We start from the raw sequence: 21,202 nt of genomic DNA, 5'->3' as shown, positions 1-21,202 counted from the left end.
AAGGCGCGGAGCCGATGATCAGTATTTAAGCGTGTCAGGAGCGCGGTTATGACTTTTCTCCTTAAAGACTTTGGGAAAAGTGAACAGCCTTTAATGCGACAATTGGTACCCCAGTCCAAATTTGTTTAAATACCCCCATTTAAAAAAAATAACGTTCCGTGAGAAAAAAGGCAAACAAAGGCATGCCTGACTTCCCAAAAACAAAAAAAAGGAGATCATAAATACTAACACCACGGTCCACTTCTCGCTATCAAATGGCATGATAAACTAGAGGTACACATGCTGACAATAGTTCACTGAAATACTTGAGCACCATCAGGAAGGAAAGTATTATAAAATCACTTTGTGTTCTGAAATATAACAAAAATACGGGTTTCACAGACAAAACCGACATAATGCTATGTAGTTTGAAATGTGTGCGGAAAACCATCAAGCGGTACAGAAAATTAGCATTTTATTCTGTTGCCATGTTTTTGTGAAATGCCTGATGTCTATTTAAATCTGTCAAATTAGTAAAACCTTCTTTAGCAGACTTCCAAATGGCCATTATTTTTGAATCATTAGAAAAGTATGTTAAAACCACTCGCACAGTCACAGTGATTGTGTTTTGGATTCTGGAGTGTAGGGACACACCAGGTCTCCTCCCCCGTCGCGATAAGAGTCCAGAAAGTTTCTTCCTCATGTGCAAAACAATCCGAAAATTCACGTGCAGTGGACACGCAATTTTGACGTTCCATTGGGATCCCCTCTACACGTCAGCTGCGCCAACTTTGAAATGAAAAATTTCCTGCGGCCTCAGGAGCCTTTGTAACCTTATTTTGTGGATGACCCTCGTATTACAGACATAATTAAAATTTATTTATTATTTTATGTAAGTTAGACTAATTTAGAACTTTTTAATGATTTAGAGTTTTATAGTAAAATTTAAAAGATAAGACACAGATCAACAATTCATTCTCTGTAAATGTACTTGGTTGTTTGTCATTGTTTTGGTTTTATTTTAACCACTTGCACAAAAATGGCACATCCGACGTGGAGTATTGCAATTGGCACTCGAAGTATGGCACTTGGAGTATCTAGTACCGGTATGTGACGACTTATCAATATTGGTATAAATGGAGAGTCGCTGGAATATGATGGCCGCGGAATGTTGCCAGATCGCGAAAAATATAACCATATCATAAATGTAAGATAATTATATTTAAAAAAAATGTAATTTGTCAATTTCTCTAAAATCTTATTGTACACGCGGAAACATTGATTGACACAACATAGTAGATAAGTAAAGGGTCATTTAATAAGAGTAATTGAATTAATGAACTTTGAACTTGAAAAATAAAACAAATTTTATTTTACATAAAACCGATATTTTTATGTCATATATTTGTCAATAATATTTTATCTTTTAAAGATAATTTTGGTCAAATGTCCACCACGGCGTTGTTTGATCCGAGAGGTCAAATTTTTCGTTAGTTCTCTCATTAGGTGAGCAAAGTGCTAGTCCATGATTGGAAAGTTAAACTAAATTCTCCGATAGATACCGAGGTGCCGGATTTCGAAGGAAATTGAAAGTTTATGCCCCGTCCAAATAAACTATTTTCTTTTTATTTAAGCTTCTATTAATTTTTTTAAACTATTTTCAAGAGAAAAACATCACGATTTTTTTCGGATGAAGAGTTCAGTAAAACTTTTTACCAATTTCCTCATTCCTATAAATAATACCTTTTTAATAAGAAAATATAAATACAGTCTACCCGAAAGTTCTAATTTCCCCTTTGTTGAGTAAGCTTTTTTGTAATATTGCCTTTTAGAAGCAGAACTATCAGTAGAGTTTTACATTTAGATAAACGACCTTTTGTGTCATAAAAACATTTCGCCTTAAAATGCATTGAGGAAATTATGCTTCACTTTGTTGGTTTCCAAAACTCATCACACCGTACTCTTTGTATTATTTTTATCCACTCTGGTTTCCTTCTTTCATCAGCAGTGCCCCGATTACAATGGGAAGTTAACAGAGTTATCTTCGACTGTCTGTAAAAAAGTTGGATAGTTGTGTACGAAAATAAGTATATTTGCTTGAACATTCAAAAGGTCTTCGTAGGTAACCTATAATTGAACATGTTTATAAGAAAAAATTGTATGCATATTCTGCTTTTCTTACAGAAAACTTAATTTTACTTTGTAGATAAAATTGTAGAGATGTTAACTTTCCATTGTAATCGGGGCTCATGGAAGCTAAAATTCCACTAAATCAATTAAAACCAATGTTCTTATTAATAAAAAGTAGCGTAAAAAAAATGGCTACCCTGGCAACACTAACAAAATATCAATTTTGTTTTCTTTGACAGTCTGAGAGATGGAAAAATAATACAAATTTTGAGTAATGCATTTGGTACTTACACGTGCATTTGCTACTTACACATGCATTTGCTACTTTCACATGAAATGTGATCCCATCCTGTTTCTTGTTGATCCCAGCAGCATTTCTACACTTTAAAATGACACAACACGGCATAGTTAAATTCAAATCGGGAGTTGCGTACTGAGCGACGTCTACAAAGAAACTAATGTGTTCAAAATGTAAAACCACTCATTTAAGAGTAGTTTAGTCGCCTTCTGTTTGATGCGCGTATGCGGTTTCTGGACTATTCTTAATTCTATGGATATAAATATGGGAATAATGGCTGGACTGGTAAGTGTTTTTAGTAGATTTTTTTTTATGTTGCTCGCATTGAATGATTTGTTAATTCGGCTAGATGTCGTTTAAGATTATGAGAAAACAAACAGTTTTTGGCTCACATACTTATTTATGTTATTTTTAGTGCTTTAAGTAATATGAGTCAAAAACTTAAATGTGTCCAGCGTGAAAAGGTAGCCTCTCATCTCACTTTGCAAAAAAGTAAAAACTGTAACGGGGAGATTTGAGGGGGTAGGGAGGGGGATTTCATCCTAGGTAGAGGGAGAGAGAGTTGTCTCTTTTAAATCTACACCCTCAAGGATCATTTTCTGCAAGTCAAAAAACTTTATAAATTTTGCTATTTTTCCCACATAATAGAATGACTCAACTAATAGCTACACAACCAGGAATAACTCATGCCTATGAACTTGTTCTGACTCGTAAGAAAATCCATGTTGAGTAGAAGCACTTGGAATGCATTCGTAAATATGTGCATTAAATACAAAGATTCATATAGAAGTACATACATATAACTATACAAATATTATATTTACAAATAAAATTGGGTATCATCATAATATTTTCACTTATTTATTTCCTATTCTCTTAACAGTGATCTTCTCCCATCCAAACTATCCAATTGAACCATATTTATATTTTTAAAAATATTTATACTCCTTTGCTACCCGTTTAAGCAAGTTAAAGACCCTCAGACCTCAGACCCACCACTGAAAAATGCCACTTTGTCAAAGTTGTCCTATTTATTTACTTTAATTCTTGAAATAGGGCACGCATGAATTATATTCTTGTGTGCTCTAATAATAACAATGTGCTTATATTTCATTTATAAGTTGTTTGACACATTAATTAACCTTCGGTTTTTCGGTATCGAGTAATTTACTGTGTGTTTTATATTTGTTGTGCCCAAAAAGTAAATTAGGTACAACAGGACGTGCTTCTTAGACAGTACATTTGGCTGTATTGTTGTTGTGTCGTATAAGTATTTTTAAAATGTTTCTAAAATTATGAATTAACTCTAAGTTTGATTTTCCTTTATATGAATTTTTGGTTTTATTTCAGGTACCGCTGCATGTGAAGTATTTAAACATTGCGAAAAACATATGTGTGAATTATGTTTAGAGCTCGTGGACTTGCCAGTGACTCTCCATTTGCTACAGAACCATCGTGGCTGTGGGCGTCCATCCAATGGAATGGGCTATAACTATACTGGGCTCTATTTGTGCAGTTGGCATGGACAGTGTGGAGTGGCTGATGATGGTAACAATATAGTAATTAGATAGATAGATATCATGACGGAGTTCAATAAATAGGAAATCATTACAAACATTTCAAATTGGAAATACCATACTCTTCATTTTATGTTTATTTTTTACTATCACTTTCATCTCATAAAACAATTTTTTATGTTCGTTCTTTTGTTTGAAAATTCATGTTCAAATAACACATTAATAGTAAGTGCGTAATAATAAGTGCTAGCAGTGCAAGAATTCTTTACGTAAATACCATATCCACAAGTGTATATCCTAAGGCTGAGACAATCATCATCGAGACAAAATCAAGAAAGGAGTACTGCGTTCGTTCGGACATGTTGAGCAAATGGACATCGAAAAACAGCTCAAAGGATTAACGATGCGAATGTTGATGGAATACCGAGATAGACCTGACATGACCAATTTCAACAAATACTTGAAGAGAGATATTTCAAAAGTCAGAATAACCGTCACGCGTGAATGTGAAGCGAGGTCTGTATGCAAAGACAGAGTGATGTGGCATTCCTATCCTCAGCCTACCTCCACGGTGAAACGGCGTGACGGTTTATTTGTTCGTATTAAGCTTTAAAGGACAAAATCAATTTTCAAAAGGATCAGGACCGGGTCTTCCTTAAGAGGAGGGATTTAAGTTGGAAACTCCATAACGATTTTTCAATTCTTTGAATTAGTGATGCGATTATTTCATGTAAATAAAACATTTATCATTGTTTTTTCATTCCATATTATTATGCTCCATCCATGTATATGATATTATCACTTTTATATTTATTTTTCCAATGATGTTCTGTTAATACTAGTACTCTATCCGTCCCAACTCAACACAGGACTTTAGTCCCATGGACTTGGAACTTTTGTCTTCATAATGTAAATAACTCAAGAATTTGGAAATTAATTTAATTATTAGCAATATTTGAAGCATTAACTTTGTAGTCAAATATTCTAAAATATTATGTCGGTAAATAACCACTTACAGCCACATTTTCCAACGCTTTTTCACAAAAATGGCACTAAATAAATTATCCATAATTGTAATAGTACCAACTTTCCTTTGTCTCCCGGTTTCGAGACATACCCGTCTCTTTGTAAGGACATTTAATACACTTACATGCAAATCTCACTCTGCACCTTCATCATTCATAGTAGTTACACAAAAATAATAAACCAACGCTGATATACACATGCTATTAGAAGCTGACACCAACATGCACTATTTATAACGTAATGTTTAGTCTTGTGGGATAGGTACAAAAAGGGAGGCTAGGGAGGGGGAGTATGAATTTACTAGGTATAAGAGATGGGTGTGTCCCGAAACCGGTAAAAATTGAAAAGCCGATAAGTGGTTATATACAAATATTTACTTGCAATAATCAAATAAATTAATTAAATTTTTTGCCAATTAAAAAAAACAATAGTAGTCTGTGTTTTTTATTAATTTACTAGCTTGTGAATAAATAATGTCATTTTTTCATTAAAAATTTCATTTTTAAATACATTTTTTTACATGACCGTCAGTTTTTAAGACACTTTCCCATCCTACTATGCTATATGTAAAAGTATTGAACTCAAGCGTAAATATACATAACAAGTGCCCCGACTCAACATGTGTTTTCTAGTGAGTCAGGGTAAGTTCACAGGCATGGATCGTTCCTGGTTGTGTCACTATAAACTAATTCTTTGTACTCATAAATCTATGTATAATGTTATTAAAAAATACATCTTTCATTTTCTCAAGATCTTCTTCAGACTCTGAAAACCCTTTTTTGTATGTTTTTAGGTTACATGGGACCCGGCTATATCATGTGTGAGTGGTGCCGAGAGAAACACATGAAACGAAGTAAACCATCGTCACCCATGAGTGCGAAGAATGATCCGTCTGCCGAAAATCAAGAGAAGATAGTGAAGGTGAAGACGCATCACACCCTCAAGAGAAACGCCATGTTTCTACTGGAGTTAGAATCCTCTGCTGCTGATGGTAAGACCATGTTTTCTCTACTCAAGAAAAGTCGCTAACTATTAAACATGAAAAAATGCAACAAATTACGATAGAGAAGAGCATTTTAGAGAAGGAGATATAGAAGTCTAGGTATTTACAGGGACCTGATATTGGCTGGTTAAAGTGTTCACTTAATACATGGTAATATGCACGATTTTGCCAATGTTTGAACATCCATAATTTTTTAATTATTCCATTTTTTAACTTTGAATGTTTTATATACGAGTATATATATATTTTTTGTTTACTTGATAAAATATTTTTTATACAAAATTTATTTAAGAGTCCTCACTAGGGAAATCTGTTCAGAAGATGACTGTCATTGTTAAACATTTTTTTTTACATATTTCATATTTCAATAATTTCAATATTTCAACATTGTGTAAAGTGTTCACTTTAACCGGACAATGACAAATCAAGAGAGATTTCCAAATCCCTGTCATAAAAATGTTCCACATCTTTATTGTAATACTCTATGTCATTATAGATGGCTCCCCAACTGGTGGAATCTAGATGTTTTCTACAAATATTCGGACATGGTCAAAATATTGCTGAAATTTTTTTACTTACTAACAGTAATCACGTCTCAAGATACTAAAAATATGCAATTGATTGCTTGTGTCATTCTTATGACACAATTAATTATTTAACGCCCAACACAATGTCCTGGGAGGCATTTCCGGAAGGAAAGCTCGGGAGAAACTCATTTTATGATATGATTTGTATGACTGAATGAGGGTCATACTTATGCCCCATGCGTGGCTCCATGTGTTTTCGCCATTTCGTTCATTTAAAAAAATGTACATTTTGCCTTTCGTGGATGTCTTATATCAGCCATTTCAGCTAGACTGCATCTTGCTGCAGGTATAAAAATCATAATTAACAAAAAAAATTGCATCCTAAGGGTAGGTCCCAAAGCCTTTCTTGTTGGACTCTAGATGCCATTACTGTTACGCATTTTATACAAATTATGGCATCGGATTACATCACAAAAGACCCAGGCTTGAGAAAAATCACATTTAATTATTGTGATCTCACCGGTGAAATTAATGATCTTTGAAATGATTGCATATTTTTCTCTTTCTACATCTATTTCTACATTTATTTCTTTCTATGAAAATAATCGATAATAGTCAGTGAACAAAAACAAAAGTTAATGGAGAAATTCTATTGATTTAAAAAAAATAAAATATATATAGTTTTAGTAACCTTAGGGAGCAAGAGTAAGGGAAAGGGAGCCGACACATATAATAAAAATCTTATTATTCTTCATGTGTCATGTCAGGTCCCCCTGATATTGATGACCACTTGGGAGAAATCTCTCTATAGTGATATCCTGGGGAACTGGGGAGATCGAAGCGGTTTCCCGTTGCCTTCTTCGGTAGAATTTTCTGCCCAGATTATTTATCCTTCGCTGGAGGAGTCCCGTTTTATGGCACCGGACACTCGCCATTCATATCTACTATGGCACTGATGTCAATCCCAGTGGTCACATAGCCCAAGGATCGTGGGGCCTAAGAGACCACTCACGGATGCTAGGGAGTAGGGATATTGGCAGTGTTGCTGATGGAATGCAACTGCAAAATATGCTCCACTTGACCCTGCCAATATTTGAGACATAATATCTCATTAAAATATCAATAAAATGAAATGTATAATTTAATGTTGGGTTTATAGAAAATGACAAGAGAGTGACTGACTCTGTGCAAGAAATCTCTCCCTGGCATCCAGTTCCCGCTTTTGTGGCTACAGAACTACTGAAACCTGATGATCATGCAGAATTGGTGCTTTCCAATGAAGATGTAAGTACTCTTTGTAAAGTGAATAATACAACTCATTATTTATCAATATCTCAAGACTCAAAAAGTCTTTGAATTTCAATATGAACACATTATATCCAAACTAATCAGTATCTTAAAAATTAATCATCTTTTCCATTTCGGAGCAGATTGAAGAATATAGTTCTCTCAGTAAAATAAAACTAAAACCCTAGATGAGCGCTTTTGACTCGATCACTAATCTCAGAGAAAAATTCTCAAAAATAGTTTTGGGTGGAGATAAGTTTGCCTTATGGTGAACTTGCCTACCATGTCTGAGACCCTGGGTTCGATTCTTGGCCCTAGGTTCGATTCTTGGCGTACGTCATATGCATAAATATTTATTTCCAGGAAACCTATATAATACTGGCACATTTAACATCAAATCTATAGATTTCCATACTTCCTCCTCTAAAATGTTCTCCACCTCTGTTATAATAATCTTAACCTTTCTATGCCGCTAGGTATTGCTATGGCAGTTCCCAGCAGGCTGTAAATTTTTGGCAATTTTTAGAAAAGATGTATTCTAAAAAAGTCATTTAAGACACCATTGCCTCAGAAAAATACTATTAAAATTTTCACAAAATGTCAGGGTTTTGTCACTTGCCACATAAATTCATATTCTACATCATTGTATATTTCATACGTTGTACAATAATTATTATTTAATCAGGGAAAACTATTTTTAAAAACTTACAATAAATCTTAAACACATCAAATTTAGGTCCCGATAATACATAGATCTTATAAAATAAACAAACACAGACTTGCGCATTTCACTATAACATTGAGAAGTAATATAAATGCACTTTTCTGTCCACAAATATTTGTTTTATAACACAAAGAAAATAAATAAACAATTAAACCCCAGCGAAATAATAAAATAAAAGCATCAGATAATGCGACAAACTAAATTTATCAAAAAATAACACTCAATACTAATGAGGACTCCCAAAGTCAACCCTGTATTATCGACGCTTGTTAAACATCAAACATAACTCTCATCTGAACTGCTGTTGTGTCAATATTCATATTGTCCTAGTGTTTTTTCATCAAGCTTCTAATAGTTGTCTCCAAATGTACAAAATCTAAAATTGTTCGCACTACTTGACCTCGACGTAATGCGCGCACAAAGGCACGCGTCTCTATAGGCTATTTTTGTATAGCCTGCTCTCTAGGCATTTACAGGGCTTATGACCTGTCATTGGCTGGTTTAAGTGGCCACTTTACACACTGTGTAACATTCACCATTCTGCCTATGTTTAAATATCCACATTATCTCGACTCCTCCATCTGCTGACTTTTGTGAAGTAAAAGAGCTGAATCCTTTATAATGTGGATGAGATTCATCCGGCTGAACCAATTCACCTACTAGGCAATGCCTGGAAACAATTTTCCAATTTGTATACTTCTTATACCAGTTAGTTAATTCAACAATGTTTTTAGTATGTTCAAATGTTTGCAGACTTTCTGGATTTCCTCCTTAGGGAGTTATTTAGAGGTAAAACATTTTGGGATGGAAATATGGAAGTCTTGGCATTTACAGGACTTATGACCAAACATAGACAGAATGGTGAATGTTCATCATTCCTTCTCCGCGCCTAATGGAAATTTAAATATTGTTATCTTACATTTGTGTTATGATTATATTTTTCGCGATCTGGTAACATTACGCGGCAACTTCAAGCATGCGCTCGGTGAAAGTGGGGCAAAGTGGGGGGTTTTTCGGACACAGTGATGTATTCAAATAAAATTCTACGTTCCTTCTGGACAATTCTTAACTCTATGCTGTTTGCATAATATACGTATTTGAATGTTTGTGTCGCAGGTCTTTGGAGATGGCAGTCCTGAAAATAGTACAGAGAGTGCTTCTCGTTTCCCTCGCTCCGCCTCCATGGGACCAGACAGCCTACAGCCACTAAGGCCAAGTGACGGGATATATCGCAGGCATCGTTATACCAGTAAGATCCCCTCTCTTTTAGTAAAACTGACATTCATCTTAATTTATAAATTTATAGCACAGGGGTCCATGTATTGTTTAACCTATTTGATTAAGATAAGGTTACTGTGAGTAATTTATTGCTTCGATAGCATAACATGCATGCATATCACCTATTCTCCTCTACCGATGCGAATTATTGAAAACTTAAAGTTTCATCTTAAAATGTAATAATTCATATAATGTATTAAATGCACGTACGTGTTTTGTATGATTTTTAGTGTCACAATGGTATTATGACATTCACAGGCGTAGGGTCGAGGAAAAGGCTCCTTGATTTTAAACTTGTAAAATTATATCAGTTAATACATTTCTTATTTTTAATACTTTGTTAAAACGGATACTATTACCACTTAGTAAATATATGTTGACACCTGTATAAATTTATCCACAACCCAAAACTCAAACAATACAACCGTATTGCCCTTAAATGATTAAGCCACCAGAGTTTCAATACGTAGTCAATTACTACCCTAATCTCAACACATGTTTGATAAAACCGTATTATTTTTTACGCCTTTTATAGTTAAAATTATGATTTTATTTACACTCATACAGTGATGCACAGTAGAGGCACATGTCAGTGTTATATTCATGAGGTCAAAGGGCTCAATCTCTTTTCTAGATGTTAAAATCAATTCCTGGATAGCTTTCGAAAAATAAAAATGAAATATTTTTGAATGCTTTACCTCTTGCTTTAGACAAAGGCTTACTAATATTATGTTTCAAACAGGCAGTTCCTCATTGCTGTGCCACCCGAGTCCAGCCCTTCTAAGTTTGGTGGTTCCAACTGGAGAAGAAATCAATTCTGTATCTCCTGTGACTATTTGTCCAGAGAGCCTTCTTAGTCGCCCCGTCATGGCGCTTCTGCTAAACAAAGATATCAATGTTCTGAAGAAGAAAATGGTGGATTCTGTGCGTTTTGCTGCCCTTCGCAAGTATGGTCTAGAGGTATGCATTATTTATAATTAATTATCGCCTTTAAAAGATCCCAATTGCGTAGTTATAGATGTCAATCGACAAATGAATTAAAATAGTGTACTCAAATTTTATTACAAAAAAAAGTGCAAATTAAGCTACCAAGTTACCAAATATTTTTTTTATCTAATTATTATTATTGAGAAGCCGCCTTTGCTGGTGTGCCTATATCTATGACACATTTTTGTGTCGTACTTTTTGTAAAAAAAACATTTAAGCTGTTTCTAAATGTGTTGACTGTAGTGGAATGGACAGACACCATATGAGTAAAATTATTCTAGTCTAAAACTAATGCCAATCCAATAACAAAAATGCGAATATCGAAAATAAATCCCATATTTCAATATATCAAATCAAAATTGAATTAACACCAATAATTATTAGCATAATTTCAAATATAAAAGGAATTTATCCACATTTTTCAGCATTGCATCAGTATATTAATAATTGCAGCTTGTATGAGGAAGTTTAGTGTTTTTTTTGTTTGTTAATACTATCAAACTAAAAAAATATTTATGTATCGTATTATCAGTGCCACGATTTTTTTAAGTTTTGTAATTTTGAAATTACTTATCCCGTGACGTCACAAGTTCTAGTCAGTGAGTTCTGCTGATAGGTGAGTTGGCTTCCCGGAAACTGGAAATCTATCACAGCACTCTATCATTGGTTATTTGGGAAGAACTTTAAATGAATGTGACATAGTTTAAAGTAGTTCATTTAAAAAATTATTTCCTACATTTTTGAGAAACTTGGCTGCATAATAATTAAATACGTACTCTAATTTTTACCGCATGTAGGAAAACATATTTTATATCTAATTTTCCGTAACACTGAACTTCCTCATTAATGTATCAAAAACACACGCTTACATTTAACATTCCATGTCGAGCATGTCCGAAACGTAACCTGGGATTTGGTGTATGTAAGTTAAAGGCGGGAACCACAAAATAATAATATTTATTTATGATTGAAACAATGTTCTAGGCACTAAACTGGATGTTACGCTATGCTACTCAACCCATGTGTCTGCATGACCTCACATGGTGGTTCAACAGTGCCATGGAGCAGTATCAGCCATCAGCAGTTGACAATAACAGGGATAATGATAATGTAAGTTTATTTTACATACATTTAATTTACTTGCACAAAATTACGCATAAATGAACATCTCAAGCCTAAAAATAGTATAATAACATTAACCATTATCAAATATCAACGGAGATGGAGAACGTTTCAGAGAAGGAAATATAAAAGTCTAGGCATTTACAGGGCTTATGACCTGTCATTGGCTGGTTTCAGTTGCCACTTTGCACACTGTGTAATATTCACCATTTTGCCTATGGAATTAATTAATGAACGGTTAATAATAATAACTAATTCTAACTCTATTTTTAACTTTTGTGTAACTTTGATGTATCTTTAAATATCTCATATTTTGCTTAATGTAACACGACGTCACAGCACCGTTTTCAGAGGAATTTTTAGCGCAGTCTTAAGAGTTATTAAATTTGAACTGAAATCTATAGGCCAATGATGAAGAGGCCAGCAAGTGGTCTGAAGAGCTGGCCGGCGCTGGTCTGCGTCTCGGAGTACGTAATGCCTTGCATGAGCTGCTGCAGGCCATCAGCCGCCTCATGCCCATCCTGCCTCCAGCCTGTCCAGCGGCCCTACAGGCCATCCGCTGCTGGGCCCTCCAGTACGAGACCAAAGATCACAGCTTCTTGCACAGGTAACCAGCAGAACCTAACAGAACCAGAAGTCTAAATATTTTAAAGTCTTCAGTTTAATAAATTTCATACTAATTATGTTTCACTTTGGCAAATTTGAAAATATTGTTTTATTTGTGTTTAGGTCCCAGATCTTTAACAGCATAAGCAGTTTTCTGTCCCACACAGAAGAAATGAACGATGAGGTCACAGTTTCTCAACTAGAACCAGTCGCAGGACCAAGCAATGCTATAGAAAATGTTCATGAAATGGTAATTTACATTATTGAGTAATCCAGATAAATCAAAAATAAGTTTTCACAATCAAAATTGTACACTAACGTAATACAAATTCAGAGACAGCATTTAGTTATTAGGGCATTCGACTACTAAGCAAGAAGTTTCAGGCTTGATTCCCAAAATATTTGACACAATATTTTCGTTTAAAATGGTGTTCTCACATTGAAATATTTTATAGTCCCTGTACTGTCATCTGAAGCGTAAGACTGATCATTTTGGTGACAGACTGTTTGATCATGACAATATAAAAATAAACTAATGTTTTTTGTTAGACTTTTTGCAATTCTATGCAAAATAGTCGTGGATTAAACAGGAATAAAGTTACTGTACTCCAGAACATTGCACTTAATATTTCACCCGATTTCATTATTCAGTTAATATCCCGTGTGTAATAATTTTGGTCTTGTGGTATATAACAGAAAATGATAAGCTGCTTCTTTAGTTCAAGCTCTAGATTACTGGTAAAATCATTTTGCGTGCGTGTGTCGTCGATCTATGGATATCGTACCCGCAGGTTGATGTAATTTTGTTAACTTTTTAGGAACCAATGGAGATCATGGTATACCCGGATATAACGCACCAATGCGAGGTGACGACTTCCTCACGCCAGATCCAGGAGGGGGCCCTGACAGACGGCTGTACGGAGACATTCTGGGAGTCTACGGAAGAGGAGCGTGGCCGTGCCAAATGGGTGCAAGTCACCTGTCCCGTGGCCGTCGCACCCTCCTCCGTCCACCTGCACATAGACAATACAAGAGATATTGCGGTAAATATAACTATAATCAATAACATTTAGGGTGTGTCTAAAGCTTTGACAATTTATTTTATTTATTTATTGAAACCAAGCAGCAATACAAAATTAAACAATACGTACGTATTTCACTCCCTAGGGAGTTATTAAGACCTAAATTTATTGCAATAGAGAGGGAAAACATTTTTGAGGGAATATGTAAGTCTAGGGATGTACAGGGCTTATGATCTGTCACTGGTCGGTTTAAGTGACCACTTTTAACCTGCCATAGGAAAAAAACACATGTCCTATAATTGAGGAAATACGGTGCTTGGTACACTTCCGCTTTGAACAATTATTAATTTACTCCCTTACAGGCTTCTTCAAACTGGTAAATATTATACAGTGTTCGAAATGTTTATATAAACAAAACATATTATAAAGCGTACCATGTATTTTGATTTGAAACTTTTATGAAAATGTATATAATCACTTATTTACTGAACATAACATGTCCAATTCACTTAGATAATGGTTTATTTTGTATTACAGTGCAAAATATTTAAGGTGTCCTTCACATATGGATACAGCACCGAAGACTTCGTGCTACTCCACAATTTTGATCTCACACCGCAATCTTCAGGCTGGATCATGTGGGCCTTACCATGTAAGAAATGTGTATTATTTTGTAAAAATATTATCACTTAAAAAACACAAGTATGTTACCAATACCGATCCTTTTAGTAATAATTATTAACGTCATGCTGAACGTCAACCACAACCGGTGTATGTTAAAAATGCCACGTGGCCTATCATTACACTACGAGAGGGACTTATCTCTCCTCGATTTTTTTTTAGGATTTTTACACAAGTCATCGAGTCAAAAATATTTTCAAGGTTGTGGTTCTATTTCGCATACAGAACTGTGAGTTTGGCTAATTATATGGAGGTCTTGCGTCAAATATTGTCATTATTTCTCATGACCATATTGCAAACACGAATGGTAGCAAAAAGAACACAGAACTGTGTTTTTCATCCGCCAAAACACAATATTATTGTACATTGAAAATATTATTTGTTTTAGATAACAACGAGCGACACAACAGCCAAATGGTTATCAGGTGTGACATTCGTGGACCTGACAACTTTGTGAGAGTTCGTCAAGTACGCGTTCTCGGGTTGCCCGTGGTCGATAATAACAAGCGCATTTTGCCCGCTAATGTTACACTACAGAAATACACCGAATTGGAAACTCTCAGAGTGTTTCGTCTTATAACGTCTCAAGTAAGTTCTAAATCTTTAAAGTATTTTAACTAATACAAATAAACTGTGAAACGGGCATCGCTGGTTCGATTCCTGCCAGTTGCAAGAAAAAAAATTCAAGTAAGATTTTTTTCTCGATTAGTCTGGGTGTTGTGGTGTATATTTCATTACCTCCTTCCATATCCCCTCTTTCCTACCTGCTGACGAGTCTCTAAATAGAGGCTTAGCGGGTTATTCCTTTAAAAATAAAACATTTACGCCCAATGTTTGAATTAAATTGGCTTATGAAAAGTCTACAAAAAGTCTGGAAATATGAGAGGTAAAGGAATGACTCATTTTATTCCATGCCTATCTAGTTGCTCCAATTCGCTGGAAAATCAGTGTTGAATCTTAGTGCGATTGAAATGTTGTTGTTGATTTGTTCAGTATTTTTATTCTGAAGAATCTTTGTTGGAACGCATTAGTCATGAAAATATAATATCAGCAAATAAATTATTGATGGTTTCTATTTAATGTTGTTTTTGATTTACTATTTTGGAAATTTTATATAAAAAATCATTTACCAAATAAAAACTATAATTAAAGCTTTAAATTTGTGATTTTTAACATAGTGATTTCAAAGAATTGTAACCTATGCTAATTGTTTATCTGTTTTTACATACTCATATAAAAAGTCATTCATTTACAATGCGTGTTTTGAACATGGTAAACTATTTTAGTTATGTCAATTTTTTTTATGGTGGTGTGCATTTTACAGGTTTTTGGAAAATTAATATTGGAGGACCTAGACGATTTTGATGAAGTCTATGAAGAAGAGCGAGAGCACAAGGATCTTAAGGAACACATGGTTGGAATTTTATTCTCTAAGAAAAAATTGAATAGTCTTCAAAAACAGGTATGCTCATAATATAAAGTATAAATTATTCAAAATAAATGCAGTAGTGAGCGTTGAAATGTTTTCAGCTCAAAGAAAATGGTTTGTTTGTAATATATCTTATTTTTTCTTATATTATTGTAAGTATTCAATTTCATGCTATAAAATGATAGGTTTCTAATAGAACTAAAAAAAAATCTTGCCCTGAAAACATGTCTTATTTTTATTTTAAAGAAGTGTGTTTATTTGTGAAAAAATCAACAAATAAATAAACTTGAAGAGGTTTATTTTTTTACATATACATATTAATTATCAGAGTCATATTATGGGGAGAAAAAAAAACAGTTTTTGCCCGATGACGCAGTGCAGTCATCTTGAAAAATCCACTCAGAAATATGTAAACAATGCAATTCAATTGACGGGAATAAAAAGTCTTCCGAATTTTTTAAATGAACTTTGGCATTTGTTGTTCCATTGATGAATGCCAAATGTCCTTTTTAAAAAGAAAAAAAATCATTTGCCAGACAGGATGTTTCTCTTTCGGCTGACAACATTTGGCGCTTAATCGTTGTCCAGATCTCCATTCCACCCTACCGAATTCCATTCAACCAAAGAATATAAATTTACTCTCATTGGAGAAAATTAAAAGTTGCATATATATTTTAGTCCCATTTCAATATTTTTTGCTAATTTTAAGTTTTAGCACACACTTTTTCTCCAGACGTGCTGTTTTTGCAGGCCTCCTCGCCCAAAAACCATATCCCCATAGTCAATGATATAATTGTGGTATGAACGCTAATTGGAACACTACCAGCTTGAATAAACTCAGTTCTTAGGCATAATCGCTTCAGCAATCGATCATTAGTTGTTTTTTTTTCCTTAACCTTTTTTTCGCTCTAGACATGCAGCACCTTTATATTTTTTAACACAAATTTAACTAAATTTAACGCTGATATAATGCCTGTTAAATTAAAAATGAACAAGCATTATATCGGCGGCATTTAGTTTTCACTGAGTAAATACTCAATCTCCAGAAAGCTGCCATTTGGTGCAACCTGACAATCAATGCACGGGCTGCATAATGTATTATTTTCGTGTGGTGACAGAATAAATAGAAATACAGTTGTGTGATAGATAGATATAAATAGAAGGAGAATCCTGGATAAGTATTATCCACTCAATAACTACTCAGGTAAAAATCCTGAAGACGATAACTAAGTGAAAATTAGTTGGCCTCTTGGTATACTGGATAGTGCATTTGCCTATCGCGAAATCCTGAATTCAGTTCCCAGCAAGCTCGCAATGGAATATTATTTTAAAAGATGATTTAACGCATAGTCTCTGGACTGGCACCCAAAGTGTAAAACTGATCTTGCCTTTGTGTACATTACAAATGGTCACTCATCCGCTACAATAGAAATGCCGATGCAGTGCCTTAATTACTATTAGGTGTGGATGAGGTAATAATGATCATAATATTATTATTTCAGGTCATGGTGCATATTGTAAATGCAGTAAGTTCTGAAGCTCAAAGGGCACGAGAGCATTGGGAATTGAACAACTGTTTGCAAGACATGGCTTCCAACTCAACCATAGTAGATGAAGATGGAGTTGAACTACGCCACATTACTCTCCAAGTGGATGAGTACATTTTTGAGATGCTCTCGATGGTATGTTAAAACCGGTTGTTGCTTGATTTACCAGTGTTTTAAACTTTTTTTACATTTCTTCATTTGTTTTAGGTTCTGGCCTTGTCGGGCAGTTGTCTTGGGCGAGCATACCTGGCTGAACACTTATTTCTTATTCAGGACCTTCTGACATTGCTTCATACTGGTAGTGCAAGAGTTCAGCGTCAGGTCTGTATAGAACATTAATTTTTAAAACTTATTTTACACATTAATTATTCAGTCCTCCATAGAACAAGTTTTTCCCTAGTGAGTAGGACTCTTAAATAAATTCTGTAAAAATATTCATATAGCATAATAATAAAAACAGAATATTGATTACCATAACAGCCAATACCAAATTATGTAACCCTTGTGTGACTCTGTGATGCCACATGAGCCTACATAAAATACAAGACTTGATCTATCAAACCACCGGAAGTACAGTTGGCCATTTTACAAGAGAGCAAAAACAATGTGGTAATGCCATAACTTAATGTATTATTTGCTCAATTGACTGTAAAAACATAAGAACTGTAAAAATATAAAAGAAACACAAAAAAAATATGTTTTTTGCAACACAACAGGTACTGAGGCCCAATTACAGTAGTGAATACTCAGTACACTCGGACTTGAGAAAAATCACATAAAATTTTTGTTTTCACAGGAATTTCCATTCGCAACCTTCCGTGTGCGAGTCAAGTGTCTTATCACTACACCTTGGAGGCCGCCAAATGATTCATATAACTATAGAAATGATTTTTTTTGTAAAAAAATAAATTACCTAGTTGTATGATTAACATAGTCTCGTACAATATTTACAACACATTATTTATCAGCATTGTACAGCAGACGGCCTCGTGATGTAATGGTCAGCACGTTTGCCTACCATTAAAGAGGTCTCGGGTTCGATTCCCATCATGGTTGATATATTTATTTAAAGGGGTGTTTTCACACTAGAATATTTCATAGTCCCTATGCTGGTACCTGAAGCGTAAGACTTACTTTTATGTAACAAAAATGATTAAGATGATGATGGTGACTTTTATTGTCCTAATTGATGAAATTTGATCTGTACACTTACATTAACTTATTGATGTTCACTACTATATTTTATCTAGTATTTATTATGTATATTCTCTTTATATTTAATTTAAAACTTATTTACACTTTTCAATTTTTTTCAATGCTTTCTGGTATTTCTTCAAACAACTTTCCTTGAACATAAGTCAGTTCTGGGACATTGCTTTTGATTTCTTAAAAACTGTTGAGTTTTATTTTTCTTCAACCCTTTTGAACCTTTTTTTTCGTTCTTTAATTTAATTTATATTTAATGTGCAAATGGCAAACGTTGTGGGCCATATGCACCACTAAGTGCAGATAGTAAATATGCATTTTGAATTTCATCAGGTCATATCTTCAAAGTTATAGTGATTATGGAATTTTTTTTTTTTACTGATTTAAATTTTAGGTGATTGCTGTGCTACGTAGGATGATTGACGAAGTGACCCCGCGTCGCATGACAAATGTCCTTGCCTTCGGGAAAGTGGCTCCCCAGGGTACATTTATCGACCACCTGGTCAGCTGCTTGAGCAAGGCACTCACTGCGCAGGTGAAGGGCAGAGCCAGCGGACTCAATGGGCTGAGTGCCCCGACAAATATGGCCGCATGCCTGGCTGGCAGAGCAGACGTGCCGTGGTTCCTGCACGGAACTATGTCCCGCGGGCATGCGGAGCTTGTCGGACAACTGCTTCTTGATATGATGCAGGTTAGTTTTACCATTTGTTCCACAACAGGCCAGCAAGCAGAATTAAAGAGGTGAATTGCAGGTTTGCAATTATTGCTATTGCCATTAAAATTGTCTCTCTCACTTACGAAATGTCAATCCAAAAGACATTTGTAGTGAAAAGATGGCTATAGCCTACGTAAAACTCAAATAATTATATGGTATGAGGTCTCTTCGTCAGGACACTATTACACTAACATGCAAATCCCACTATACGTCTTCATCATAGTAGTTACAACTTGATAACAAAATGGTTTTTAATGGAATATTTCTTTAAAGGGAAAAATGTCAGATGCGTGGAAGCAGACAGCTATATCCGCCATGGCCCAGAACCTGTTTGTGCTCACCATGATCAAGGAAGAAGAGAGGACTGTTTCTAGCTGTCTCTCTTCACCAATACTGTGGAGAGCTCTTGGTTCACTATGTGTTATTGACGACATGCAAGTTGACAGGTAGGTTTCTGCTACATCATTTTCATGCTTTATTATAGATAATTTATTTGATTTGGTCCAAAACTAAAATGAATCTTACATCTTTGACCATATTTTGACAATGCACAGCGAATACTGTTTCCCAGCCAACTGTAGTGGCTTCCAATCACCCAGAATGATTCAACCTATAAGTTACAATAAAAACCTAGATAACGTAGGTGTTGATTTAGGCTGTTTGTTTTTAACTACTGAGAAACAAATTATTATTAATAATTTGAACTTGTCCTGTAACTATTATTTGTCATGTGCAATAGTGTTCATTAGGTAATAAAAAAAGCTAGCTTAGGAATGTTTTTGAAATACTATACTAGATACGTTGTGTGTTGTAGCAAAGGAATGCTTTTATTTCACTTCACGTCACTTTTATAAAATCCAAGTAATCTTTATTGTTAGGAAAAGGGGGGAGTTTTGGTTACTTATAGACTGACTTATTGTAGGAACTTTTCCACTTTTGCCTTACCAAGAATTACATTATGAACCTTCTTGTAACTACTAATTTTTAAAAAAATCGCAGGCTCATTCTGTCACAATTTCGTTTCGTAAGTTCGTTCATTTGTCATATATCCATCTAACTCTAACGCAATCAAAGTCGTACTTCGCTCGCGTTTCCTCAAGCCTAGTTGTCCATTCGATTTTGGTCAACCAGTTTGGATGCTTTTTCGAAGAAAGAAGAACGCAGACAAAAATCAGTACACGAGATATAGGCGCATCAGCAAAGGTTGCCTACCTGCCTGTAATGAATAATAATAACATAACGATACCCTAATTTTAAAAATTTACTAACTTAAAAAAGCAGATATATTTACACTAAGGAGTTATACATTTTTAAGGGTATTTGCGATGGTTTTGAAAATGTCTAATTTATTGCACGAGTATCCGAAAACAGAGAGGAAAATTACATTTTTTGTCTCTCAAGTGAATTTTTTTATTTTTTCAGCATAAATGTTTCCTAGTGAGGCCAATAATTACAAAACTAATACCCGACTAAAAATATCTTTCTTCGGGTCTTCAGTCTTTTTCATCAAAAAGTGGAGTTAGCAAATTTGCATTTTAAGATATCAGTAATCAAGCTAACGAATTAATTTCTCAGGTTGAGTCAACGTAACTGGCAGGATGTGGTCGGCGGGGAAAGTAAACCGAGGCAGATGAATGAGATAAGACCACTATGTGCCAACCATGATGATGGAGCAACCCTGGCCATTATGGAGTGCCAGCACTGTGGACCGATGTGCACCGAGTGTGACCGCTTCCTTCATCTCAGCCGTCTGTCCAGGAACCACATTCGCACGGTAATTAGTCTGTCAATATTCCATCGTCATCCCCCTTCCCGCATCCAGTGGAGCAAGGTCGCTGCATTGGTAAACCAAACGCAGCTCATCATCTGTTACGTGAAAGCAAGGTGATCAGTCCAACGCTTCAAGTGTCAGTCCAGGCATAATGAATTATTGCAGTTAAAAAACCTTTTATATCAATTTCACATCCGGCCAGCCACGATTGAACCCAGAATCTTAAGAATAGTAGGCAAACTCACCAACCACTGTACAATGAGGCGGACTTATTACTTATACTCGATTTCCTTATTCAGGATTTTTTCCTTAGAGTAGCCATCGGGTTGTAGACATTCGTCCAGGGT

At 34.9% G+C, this 21,202-nt stretch overlaps 1 protein-coding gene across 1 annotated transcript in view; it reads left to right on the top strand.

Moving 5' to 3' along the window:
* Positions 1-21,202, top strand: part of hiw (MYC binding protein highwire) — a 242,193-nt gene that overhangs the window by 204,460 nt on the left and 16,531 nt on the right. Inside the window, exons 45-61 of the mRNA XM_088232701.1 lie at positions 3,758-3,955; positions 5,744-5,941; positions 7,640-7,764; positions 9,608-9,740; positions 10,512-10,729; positions 11,741-11,866; positions 12,283-12,485; positions 12,608-12,734; positions 13,303-13,527; positions 14,044-14,158; positions 14,576-14,775; positions 15,512-15,649; positions 17,119-17,298; positions 17,371-17,484; positions 18,764-19,060; positions 19,358-19,530; positions 20,660-20,858. Of these exons, the coding sequence (XP_088088827.1) occupies positions 3,758-3,955; positions 5,744-5,941; positions 7,640-7,764; positions 9,608-9,740; positions 10,512-10,729; positions 11,741-11,866; positions 12,283-12,485; positions 12,608-12,734; positions 13,303-13,527; positions 14,044-14,158; positions 14,576-14,775; positions 15,512-15,649; positions 17,119-17,298; positions 17,371-17,484; positions 18,764-19,060; positions 19,358-19,530; positions 20,660-20,858 (2,969 nt within the window). The remainder of the gene's footprint in view (positions 1-3,757; positions 3,956-5,743; positions 5,942-7,639; positions 7,765-9,607; positions 9,741-10,511; positions 10,730-11,740; positions 11,867-12,282; positions 12,486-12,607; positions 12,735-13,302; positions 13,528-14,043; positions 14,159-14,575; positions 14,776-15,511; positions 15,650-17,118; positions 17,299-17,370; positions 17,485-18,763; positions 19,061-19,357; positions 19,531-20,659; positions 20,859-21,202) is intronic.

Source organism: Micrasema longulum, unplaced genomic scaffold (assembly GCF_059751315.1).
Source record: "Micrasema longulum isolate JH-2025_06_02 unplaced genomic scaffold, ASM5975131v1 h1tg001011l, whole genome shotgun sequence".
NCBI lineage: Eukaryota > Metazoa > Arthropoda > Insecta > Trichoptera > Brachycentridae > Micrasema > Micrasema longulum.
This window is presented reverse-complemented; position numbering and strand designations above follow the sequence as displayed.